At 29.7% G+C, this 12077-nt stretch overlaps 2 protein-coding genes across 3 annotated transcripts; one reads left to right on the top strand and one right to left on the bottom strand.

Annotated features, from left to right (window-relative positions):
- Positions 1 to 457: 457 nt before the first annotated feature.
- LOC112772986 (ferredoxin-dependent glutamate synthase, chloroplastic-like) lies at positions 458 to 3683 on the bottom strand. 2 transcript variants are annotated; one of them, XM_072224670.1, is made up of 5 exons: positions 3450 to 3683; positions 1720 to 1877; positions 1231 to 1360; positions 879 to 926; positions 458 to 782 (listed from the first exon to the last, which is right to left on the bottom strand). In XM_072224670.1, the coding sequence occupies exons 1-5, from the start codon at positions 3666 to 3668 to the stop codon at positions 759 to 761; spliced, it is 579 nt and encodes a 192-aa protein (XP_072080771.1). In that variant the 5' UTR covers positions 3669 to 3683; the 3' UTR covers positions 458 to 758. The 2 variants fall into 2 exon arrangements, with proteins under 2 accessions (XP_072080771.1, XP_025673803.2); XM_025818018.3 differs by lacking the exon at positions 879 to 926 and having other exon boundaries at positions 3450 to 3679.
- A 2728-nt stretch (positions 3684 to 6411) lies between these two features.
- On the top strand, positions 6412 to 8915 carry LOC112772535 (HVA22-like protein e). The gene is made up of 5 exons (XM_025817505.2): positions 6412 to 6797; positions 6913 to 6939; positions 7031 to 7153; positions 7855 to 8107; positions 8678 to 8915. The coding sequence occupies exons 1-5, from the start codon at positions 6745 to 6747 to the stop codon at positions 8699 to 8701; spliced, it is 480 nt and encodes a 159-aa protein (XP_025673290.1). The 5' UTR covers positions 6412 to 6744; the 3' UTR covers positions 8702 to 8915.
- The last annotated feature ends 3162 nt before the right edge of the window (positions 8916 to 12077 follow it).

Raw genomic sequence — 12077 nt, 5'->3', positions numbered from 1 at the left:
TCATAGTAGTCCCTAAACTTAAAAGTTCCTCAAAGTCATCCCCAAACTTGCACTTCGGGACTCAAAATTGTCCTTCCGGCAATTTCTGGATACCTGGCACAACCGGAAAGCTGAGCTGGCAGCCTTCATGACACGTGGGCTTTACAACGGTTAGCTGATGTGGCAGAGTAAACTCTCTCGCATCAATTTGGTCCCTCAGTTGAAGTTAAAACCCTAATCCCCAAATTTGAAGGCCACAGTGCTCACTCTGTTCTCTTCTCCTCGGTTCTGTGTTCTTGTCTTCTCCATCTTTAAAGCCCGACGGTTATGGCAACCACGAGCTATGGCATAAGTACATAGATATCACACAATTGTGGCATAGAATCTACCCAATTGTTTTGAAACTAGGCAGTGTATATTGGATAGAAATAGTGCCACGATACAAAAATTATGTAATTATGTAGCAGAGGAACTTCAATGAACAAAGCTGAAAACCACTCGAGTAATTTATTTATTTTTCCACTGTAACTCTTAAAAGGGTGCCTAATGATGTTAGTATATGGCATTGCGTTAAACATAGATCTTGAGGAAACCATGCTTTTCACAGAATATAGAATGTAAAGCCTTTCAATGGAGCAAAGTTAGCTTTTGTATCTTCAATAGCTATCTGCCTACATATCTTCTTTTCCAGACTGAAGAAGTGCCATTTAATCCCCCAATTTTTGACATACTTCCTCTGAATGCAAGATCGACAAACTTCCTTTTCTAATCCATAGATTTCAAAAATCTGTGCACCGCAGTAACTACATACATGGAAGTAATTAACAAATTGACTTGTCAAAAAAAGCATAAGCATGACATCCTTAAGGAAGGAAAAGAATCAAAACACAAGAAAATACTATTTTCTTTGGACCCTTCAGCTCTTTAAGAAGACCCGCTTTTACAGCCTAAAATTCATACAAATGCAAGATAATTTGCTATCAGAGATCACATTCTTTTATTAAGAACTAATTAACAGAAAGAAGGAAATGTCACCATGAAGCGGAACAAAATTTCTTCTCTTAAACATCAAGGTTAGAATTTTGATATTCTTGTTTTTTGAGACTCATTATGTTAGCAGCCTTGACTGACTAATGGCAGTTGGTACTATACTTGACCTAGATTATTGGTATATATAAGTGTCTTAGGACAATGTTGTATCAACCCACATCATATCTTAAGTAGTCTTTCAGTTTGAAGATGATCACTAACCTTGGTGTAATTATTCTGGGCCTGCTCAATTGAGGCAATAGGCATCTTTCCATTCCTCATCAGGTTTACAGTTTTGTTACTCAAACGCCACTGTCGACATGTCTCTAATGCCAAGTATGGACAGACAGCACTAAAAAATGAAATTAAAAACATCATGAAGTGCTAAATAAGATAGAGGCAAGCGAAATGGTTCACAGTTTCCACTGCTCCCAACAACTCACGCAAGGTGGACCTATCTATAGTCACACCAGCAAACAGTGGTTCATGAGAAAACCAAAAACTCAGTTTTGTTCTAGTTTAAATGAGAATTGGCTTCTTGACAAGGGTGAGAATACAACTGTGTTATAATTGGCAAACTAATAAGCTAAGACAAAAAATGAAAAATAGATAATAGAACACTAGTCCAATTTAAGATAAAAAAAAAAAAGCAATATGGAAACAGGAGACTTAAAAATCATCAAAAAAGCTTTAGTGGAGACAGTAAACAACCTTGCACCATATCCTATTAAGCACGCAAACTGATGAGTGCTAAAGCACTGAGCAATGTCTGCTACAATTGAAGCTAACATCCGCAGGCCATTTTGGATTAGATGCTGATGAACTGTCCCAACAGCAAGAAGTATTGGAATTGCAGGATGTGTTGGTTCCTGGAGTTAAACAAAGACAAAAGAGGGGAAATTCATCATGACAAATTAGACAGAAAAAAAATATTAAAAAAGGATCATCGAAAATTATTGATAGTTATTCACAAAAATTCTTCACTGTTATTATAAATGCAAAATTTAGAAATAATATTGTATTTATTGATACCATAATATAATATTCAGTTCCCTTCATCGTCTCAAGTAAAACTTCATTTTCCAAAGTCAAATTACTGTTCAAATTTTTAAGCAGAGGGGAGTTACAGAAAAGGGAGATCAATTGAAATATTTTCCTGTGATTAGTCTCTCAGGTTTTGGCCAAAGTATAAAAGCAGAAGTTGGGGCACTGTACTTCATTTTCTCCATATGGTGTCTTTTGTTGGAGAGAAATTCTCACATTTTTACAGGAAGATATGTGTCACTAGATTTACTTCCAACCAGTCTTAAGTTCAGCACATGGTTATCTTTCCAGGAGTGTCTTTGGTAAAACAAGTAGTTTCAGAAATTATTGGCTTGAGCCTATTTATACCATCACAATTAAGATCTCCAGAGTGCTTCTTAGACAATACACTTCTATCAATTTACATAAGACTGGGTTATTCATTCATTCAACAGATTTAAATTTAAAATTAAATTAAGATTTCTAAAAAGACAACCAACTGATAGGATTGTAACCAGAAGCAGACAAAGTCTCCAAACACTAAGAAATGAGGACTATCTATTATTGATGCAGACAAAAGTGTATCGCATTTAAGGATTATCTAATAAAAAATGACTCAAATCATCACTTCAATCCATCCTTAAGCACTATGATATTGATATATCCAATTAGGTAGAAGCATAAAAACACTATTAGATGGATTGAAATTAGAAACATCATGAAGTGCTCACATTGGAGATCATTAGCTAATCCTAACTTAAAAGATGTCTTGAATGCAATGCGGATGACGAAAAATGTGAGGATAAGTAAGAAACAAAAATGATATCCATTATAAGTAAATACAAGTTAAAGATTTCATCCATCTGATGACCTTTAAGGATCCGATTTAACCGTTTGTATGATTTAAATAGAACTTAATAATACACAAATGGCTTGATCACGACAACCCATCAAATTGCTCTTTCGAAGTAAAGGCATGAGAACATCAGTAAAATTCAGACAGTTTCTCACCAATAATTTTTTCCATTAAACAAATCTTCAAAACATAGCAACAAGTACGAGCATCAATTTGATTAAAGAATCAGGTAAACTTCTACAATTAAGAAACAAAACCAGCACAAATCAACAGTAATCAGAATAAAAACGAGAAAAAAGGAAAATTGATGAAAGTTTCAATGAGCTGCACTGCAGAAGACTGAGAAATAACATCAGGTATCATTTCTGATTTGAATTTTTTCTTTTTTTTTTCCCACCGTAACAAACCTAGTAACTGATCAAATCCTAGCACAGAGCCCAAAATAGAGGCGTTCATAGCCACAGATTACATTTGAAAGAAACGGCCTGAACTTTGGTGAATGTTAAATAACAACAACATCAAAACACAGAGAAAGCACATATTTTTTTCATTTTCGGCTTACCTGTGTCAGAGAAATTAGCCTTCCCAATTCTGTGAAGGAGATGACAACAGCGATGCTCCAGGGCCTGAGTTTTCGACTGAAATCGGTGCGGTTAATGCAATCGCACATGCGACATTGGTGACTGTCTCGGAGAAGAAGAAACCTCACTCTCTCTGTTGTGTTTGTTTTGTGTTTTGAGAGGAGGGAGGAAGGAGGAAGGAGGAAGGAGGCTTTCAGCATGAAACGACGTCGTTTCATCTCATTTTGGCGCCACAGTTAAAACAGCGTCGTTTCAATAAGGCCCACGTGTCATGAAGGCTGCCAGCTCAGCTTTCCGGTTGTGCCAGGTGTCTAGAAATTGTCGGAAAGACAACTTTGAGTCCCAAAGTGCAAGTTTGGGGATGACTTTGAGGAACTTTTAAGTTCAGGGACTACTATGAGGTTCAAGTGCAACTTCAGGGACTACATTGAGGCTTATCTCAATTACAGCTACATGAAAAACCTGATATATCATTCGCAAATAAAAAACCAACCTTCCTTTGCCACTCTATATTTTCTCATTGGTTCCATGTTTATAATAAATATTATTTTAATATAAATATATTTTAATAATTAAACATTAATTTTTTATTTTATTAATTTGTTCAGTTGCTCGTTAGGATTAGATGTCGGACAGTTTATCGAGAACAACTCGGATTGAGGTATCTAGACCTGGACGAGAATTTTGCAAGGAGAAGCACTACTATTATTGTTAGTAAGTCAGTGAGTAGAACCACTTACAAAGATACTCTAATATTAAAATAAATACTCGTATGATGAAACGATTAATTAGGATAAAAATGACGTATCTTAAAAAAATTAGATTCTTCTTCATTTATACCTTGTATTCAAATAGATTTTCTTGTTTAAATTCGTCCATTTAAAAATTTTCATCAGCTGTCTAAGTCTTTTTAAAAGATAATGTGACGCGCAGATTATTTTAATTTATACGGGTCAATGATCTGTCAAGTTAGTCGAATTAGTAATCTGCAACAAAAAAATAGAATCCCAGTTTTTATTAGGCTGGACCAGAACATAATTAAAAAAATTAAATACACAATTAATTAATAAAATTCATATTTTTATACGAATCTCAAATATATTTGATATATTGAATAGTAATTTTAGTATTATCCATTTCAATTATTCAACTTTCAACCTCAAAGATTACGTGATGAGTCAGTCATCAAGATTCAAGAGGTACTATCAAAATGACACGTGTTGCCGACCTTCTTTTCCTGGAAAAGACGTGCACACGTGGCTTGTGTTTTGAGCACAAACCATCTCAGGTGACATTATTATTATTGAACTAACAAAATCGCCATAAATTGATGATTTTAATTATAATTATATTACGTGTATATTAAATTTAATTACTAAAATTAATTATTAATATAAAATATATATTAAAATAAATATATATTAAAAATAAATTAAATTATATATATTTATATACAAATATATTAATAATTAATTTTAATATACAAAGAACAATTTTTTTTATTATCACATGAAGCATCTCAATTCTCTAGTCTTGGACGGTGCTATAATTATTGTGACACGTTAAAGTCAGAAACTGAGAATCCGATACTTCCTCTTCTCTCCCACTTGGCGCCTATATAAATTATCACCTTTATTATTTATATAAAAATAATAGTTTATATATATATATATATTCACATTTTATCTAACTAATCTGATCAAACTTGGTTAACATGGATATTTTTTAAAGTTGTATTAAAAAAGAAGTAAAATTAAGAAACTGAGATAAATAAAAAAATTAAAAGACAAAGACTAAATTAAAATTTTATATTATATTAATATAAAATATATTATTATATTTTAATATTATATTTAATTTAAAATAAATATAAAATTTATAATAAATTTAAGAAGTTAAATAAAAATATTTTTTTAAAATATTATTAAAATTTTAATTTTCTGTATTTTTAATTTTAGATTATAACTAATAAATACAATCTTAAATCTCAATTTTCAATTTCAGTTCCAGTATATAAAAAGAAACGCTACTTAAATTTCGTTCTAATAATATCACATATTCAACATTGACCATAATTGTAAATCTAACTAATCTTGTCCTACTTGCTCAACATGTATATTTCTTACATTTCATTCTACTAATATCACATATTTAACCTTTATTATTTATATAAAACTAATAGTTTAAATATTAATATATTATATTAAATAGTTTAATTAAATATTTAAATTATTATTTTTATACAAAACAATAAGTTAATCAGAGAAATAACTTTTAAAACTAACAATTTATAATTTAAAAATATTAAAAAAAAATTGATAGACTAAAATCTCTTTAAAACGGACAAAAAAAATTGTATATCAAAATATTATACACATACATATATCACCTAAAATTAAGGGTGGCAATGGGTAGGGTAGGGTAAGGTTTGGAACCAACCCTAATCCTACCTGTAAGTTGAAATTTTTATATAAACTCAACCATATCCTACTCTTGGATTGAGAATATCCCAATCTTAACCTTATCCGCTCTTAATCTGTGGGTACCCGACTTTACCTGCGGGTTACAAAAAATATATAATATTATTATATAACTTGATGATAATTTAAAATAGAACTGATTTTCATGTAAAAAAAAATTAAATTATCAATTAATAATTTTCTTTTAGTTGTTAAGGATCTTTTGCATTTAATGAGAGATATTTGATTCAACATCCACTTAAAACATATTTTTATATAAATATATAACATAAACATATATAGAGTGCGGGTTGGTCGAGTAGGATTGAGACTCAACTCGCACCGTACCTGACCCGCACGAGAACCCTACCCGCATCCTACCCTACTCGTTGCAGATCGGGTTGGCAACCCTACCCAATCGAGTGGAGTTGAATTAGGTACCCGCAGATAGAATACATATTACCACCCCTACCTAAAATACAATAATTAAAAAGGAATAAAAGAAAAATTGTGATATCTATCTATGTTTACATTCTTTTGTGTATCTTTCCGATGAGGGCCCAAGGATCCTTGCAAGTAGTAATATGATTTTCTTTATAAACAAGAAAGTTGAAGATTTTGTGACTTCACTTTCACACATTCATAGTTTTGGACAATTGGCCAAACCTCATCATCAATCAAACAAACACATCACTTTCCTTTTCCAATATCTTTCTCTTCTTCTTCTTCTTCTTCCTCAAAATCTTCTCTTCCATAAACTAATTAATAAGCTTCTATTAGTTTCATCTTCAATTCTTCTCTTTTGAAAATAACATATATGGCTGGCAATAAGTTGTGGACTTTGCTCACACACCTTCATTCCCTTGCTGGGTAATAATTCTTAGCTCAAAATTTTGTGTTATTTAAATTTTATGGCTTCATATCTTGAATAATTATTACTAATTACTAATTAATTCATGCATCATGTATTATTATTTTCTTGCAGGCCGGTTTTGACGCTAGTGTACCCTTTGTAAGTATCAAAATTAATTCATTTTTTTATTAAGAGAAAAAAAAAGGGTATTCATAATATTATTATTATTATTATTGTTATGATTTGATAGGTATGCATCGGTGGTAGCCATAGAATCTCCATCAAAGGTAGATGATCAACAGTGGCTTGCTTATTGGATCATCTATTCGTTTCTCACACTTGCGGAAATTGTTCTTGAATCTCTTTTAGAGTGGTCAGTTTTCAATATACCTTGCTCTAATCTGGTTCGATTATGATAATTATGGTTTTACAATTTTTATATATATTTTTTTCTTTCTAAGTTGGTGTTTTATCTATAAGAGAAAAATTCGTCTATGAAATTAAATCTTGAGTGAAGAAATTTTTTTGTCACTGAAATTTCTTAAAAATTTTAAGAACACTTTTATGTTTTATTTTATTTTAATTTTATATTTAAAATTTTTTATTTGTATTAAATATATATCTGATTTTTAGATTTTTAGAAAATTTAAGATTAATTCAGCAATAATATATAATAATTATGTCTGATTTGTATGTGTTGAAGGGTATTTTTTGAAAATTATTATTAAGTTGATTCTAAATTTTTAAAAAATTAATTATTATGAATATATTTGATATAAATTAAAAATTTAAGAGACAAAATTGAAACAAAATAAAATTTAAGAATATTTTTATAATTTTAACAAACTTTAGAAATAAAAAAGTGAGATGCAGTCAACTTCAGGTGGAGTTCATAATTGAGAGCTGTTAAATAGTTTGACTAAATTTTTATCTAACGACTCTTAATTATTAACTTAACGTGAAATTGACTGAAATTGAGTTTCTACCAAACAAAAAAATATACTTTACTGGATCTTTTATTCATTTATGAATAATGGAATGAGATGAAATAAGATTGGGGAATTGAATTTGCAGGGTTATAATTTGGTATGACGTGAAGTTATTATTTGTGGCATGGTTGGTATTGCCACAATTCATGGGTGCTGCTTTCTTGTATGAGAGGTTCGTCAGAGAGCACATACGAAGATATGTTACTGGAAGGGGCCAGGCCCACAACCATCCCAGTTTGATCCAGGCCCAGCCCAAGATTCACAAGCAACAAACCAAGAAATCTCCCACTGGGTCCAAGCCCAGGAAGAAGTTTGTTGACTTTATCATACCCAAGAAAGTAAGTTCACTAAACAATTTTTTTCTACTGACCAAAAAAGCAAATTTTATTAAAGAAGGTAAAAGTTATGGCTAAAAATAATTAATTTTTTAATGTAAACAGTACTTTTATTTGTTTATTAATCTAAGAAGATTTTGGCATAGGGTAAATTATTAAAATGGTGAAAAAAATTCATATTTCTGATCAAAATAAGAATAACCACTCCTTTTGAAAGATTTGAAAATACAATAAAAATTAACGAAATATTATTTTAAGTAGTAAATAATTTGTATTTAAGTTGTATATTTGAACTACATTTTTGTGGAACGTTAGGATAAAATGTTGAGAAAGTTCATGAATTTTTATCTTTAGAAATTCAAAGGTATTTCCGAAAAGATTTGCAAAAAAATTAATTGGCATAAAGTTATTAAATATAAAAATCTCTTATTTTTTAAATATGTTCGAAAAATTATATCAAATCTGGATATTTGGATTTTTTTTTTTTTTTTTTTTTGTGTTTGTCTTTCTCTATATATTTTTAACATCAAATTCTAATAAAATTGTGGTTGCTATTGTCTTGGATTGGTACAGGGTGATAATCAAGAGGCCTATTGAAATAATAGAAGATCGGCGATGAACAATTAAAGGGGGTTTTTTTTTTTTTTTTTTTCGTTAGTTGGTTTAATTTCATGTTTCCATCTATGTATATATATTAGTTAGTAATTAGAATCATAGATACCGTGGCAAAAGTTTAAATCTTTGACTGTTGTGTGTGTAGTGTGTTTCATACTAAAGATATACTCCGTTAACGAAGTTTTCATTTTGAAGATATTAGTTAATTCCGGTTATGGATATTTGTATTATAAAAAAACTGATTAAAGTCGTTTTTAAAAAGTAATTTGTTTTTCAAATTAATTTTTGAAATATTTTTTAATTAAATTTATCGTGTAAAAATTTAAAATTAATCGTATTAATTTTTTTATTATTTTTTTTGTTGATAGTATTAAGATTTATTTGTATGATGTGTTAAATGACATTATAATATACACTTGATTATTTTAATTGATTTTTAATATTATAAATTTATAAAATTAGATTAAATTAATTTTAAATTAAAAATTTTAATATTTTAATTTTTTTTCAATAGTTTAGATTAATTTGGTCTAATTTTATAAATTTATTATATTAGGAATTAATTAAAATTTTTAAGTGTGTATTGTAATAAAAAGTATTGGAAATAACAAAAATATGGAAAGATTAGTGTGATTAATTAAATTTAAAAAGAATTTTAAAATAAATAATTTTTTAAAAATAAATTTGATCATTTATACATAAAAAAAATGTGTGTGTATATAATATGTGATGTAATTTTCACTTAATATGTGGTTCCTTACTTGAATTCACATTTTCTGTTTCTCATATGTGCTGTAACTTCAACTTGGCATAAGGCTGAAGTAAAACCTAATTCATGTTTATATTGAGCTTTGATTTAGGGTAAGCACCAGTAATGATCACCGAATAATTCCCTTGGCTATATATTGAATTGAGTATATAGTTGGATTTTACAAGGTGCAACTTCAGAATGTTTAGATTTGTTTATTAAATGTAATTTTAATATATTGTTACTATAAAAAATTTATACGGTATCTAATTATGTATATTATGTTAGTAAAAATATTAGGAATAAGTACTATTTTTATTTCTAAAATTTTGAGTCAAAATCAAATTCGTCTCTATTTTTTTAATTGAAAATCGTCAACGTTTTATTTGATATTAAAATCGTCATTTCTATTTTATAGAATAAAAATATTTTTATATTTATGATGCCTTCAATCTCACCATCTACCATCTACCATTACCATTTTATCATTATTATCATCACATTTTTTTACTTCAATAAAATACCAATAATCAAATTTAAAAACATAACATTCAACAACAATAATACATTTAAATTTATAAATTATCAATTTTATCCATCACCAAAAATAACACATAATTTAAATTCAAAAACAATAACAATATCAAATTCAATAACAAAAACAACACGTACTATTTATTTTTTCTTAAAGAAAGAAAGAAAAAAATTAAGACAAAGAGAGAAAAGAGAGAAAAAAGAAGGAGGAGAATGATAGCACGACGTTAGCGTAGGGAAGAGTCATCACCGCCACTGAAAAGAGAAAGAGAGAGAGAGTTTTCTCTTCCCTTTTTCTGATGGCCTTAACGATGACACCAATCATAAAAGAGGTGTTACTTCCAAGCTATACTACGATGACAGCGACGGAAGCGATTCACAGTCTCTGCTGTCGACTATTGCAGAATTTCTATTAGGTTCGTGACTTGACCGACTTTTAGAGCAGTTTTTGCAGATCAATACGAACGCGTTTGGGTGTTTGAGCAGTTCTCTGTTGACAGCTTTTTTTTTACACCAAATTCATATTCACCTTCTTTTTTTTCATTTGAATGTGTATATGATGGTTAATCTGATTAGGTTGATGGAGATAAAAATAAGATTAGGATCAGAGAGATGAGAGGAGCAAAAATTGGGGTAAGAGGTGAGAAAGAGGTGATTTGAGATAATGGAAGATAATGGAGGCTGATGATGGAAGATAATGATGGTAGAAAGATGAGGGCTTTCATCTGACAGTGACGGTGGGAAGATTGATGATGAAAAATGAGGGCTTTCAACTGATTGAAGATGATAAGATTTTTTTTTTAATTATCAAATTTTATAGACAGTAAATTTGTCAAAAGAATGATTTTAATATTAAATTAACGTTGGAACCATTTTATACCAAAAAAAATTAGGGACGATCTCGATTTTTTAGGAACTAGAACAATACTTATTCTAATTGATAGTGCTAATTATATCAAATGATCCAATATAAATATTATATTTTTTTCAGCTCTATTTTAAATTGTAATATAGTATCAGAGCTTGGTTAATTTTTCTCTGATAAAGAATCAACACTCTCTTATTTAGTTTTCTTTCTTTTTTGGCCACCTTTTTGTATTGGATGATTGGATCATCTAATACACAAAAGAGGCTTATTTTTACTAATATTTACAATAACTTTTATAGTATTATAATTCTCAACTATTCCACTAAATTCTCAACTACTCTACTTCACTAAACTCTCAACTATTCCATTAATCATATTATACTCTTCCCAACTACTCAATTAATTATTTTCGTCTAGTTATTGTTGGGTGTATGGATCAAATAACTGATATTTTTACCAATATTTATTAGTCTACTAATTTTGATCCCTAATATCTTGGATCAAAATCAAATTTGTCCTTAATTTTGTTTAATTGAAAATCGTCTTCAACGTTTTATTTGGTCTTAAAATCATCCTTTTCATTTTTTAGGATAAAAATACCCTTACATTTGTTTTGCTTTCATTCTTACTATCCACCATATCCTTACCACCACCATCGGTACATTTTCTTACTCCCATCAAATACCAACAATCAAATTTAAGAATATAACATTCAACAACAACAATTCATTTAAATTAAAAAATCATCAATTTCATCTATCACCAATAATAATACATCATTTAAATTCAAGAACAAAAATAATACACAACATTCATATATTTTTTTCGAAAGAAAAGAAAAAAAATTAGGACAGAAACAGAAAAGAGAGGGAGTGATTGGAGGGGGGGGGGAAAGTAAAGGACGAGAAGGATAGTACGGCGCTGGCATAGAAAAGAGTCATGGCTGCCGCTGGAGAGAAAGACAAGAGAACGAGAATGTGAGGCAAAGAGACAATCTGCTTCCTCTTCCCTTTTTTTGGTAGCCTTTGTGATGACACCAATCGTGAAAGAGGTGTTGCCTTCGAGTTATACTATGACGACAGCGACGGAAACGGTTCACGACCTCTGCTGTCGGCTATTGTAGAGTTTCTATTAGGTTCATGATTTGACCGACTTTTGGAGTAATTCTCGCAGATTGATATGAACACGTTTGGGCGTTTGAGCAGTTC

Source organism: Arachis hypogaea, chromosome 18, assembly GCF_003086295.3.
Source record: "Arachis hypogaea cultivar Tifrunner chromosome 18, arahy.Tifrunner.gnm2.J5K5, whole genome shotgun sequence".
NCBI lineage: Eukaryota > Viridiplantae > Streptophyta > Magnoliopsida > Fabales > Fabaceae > Arachis > Arachis hypogaea.
Note: the sequence above shows the minus strand (reverse complement) of the source record. Positions and strands in the feature narration are given on the sequence as shown.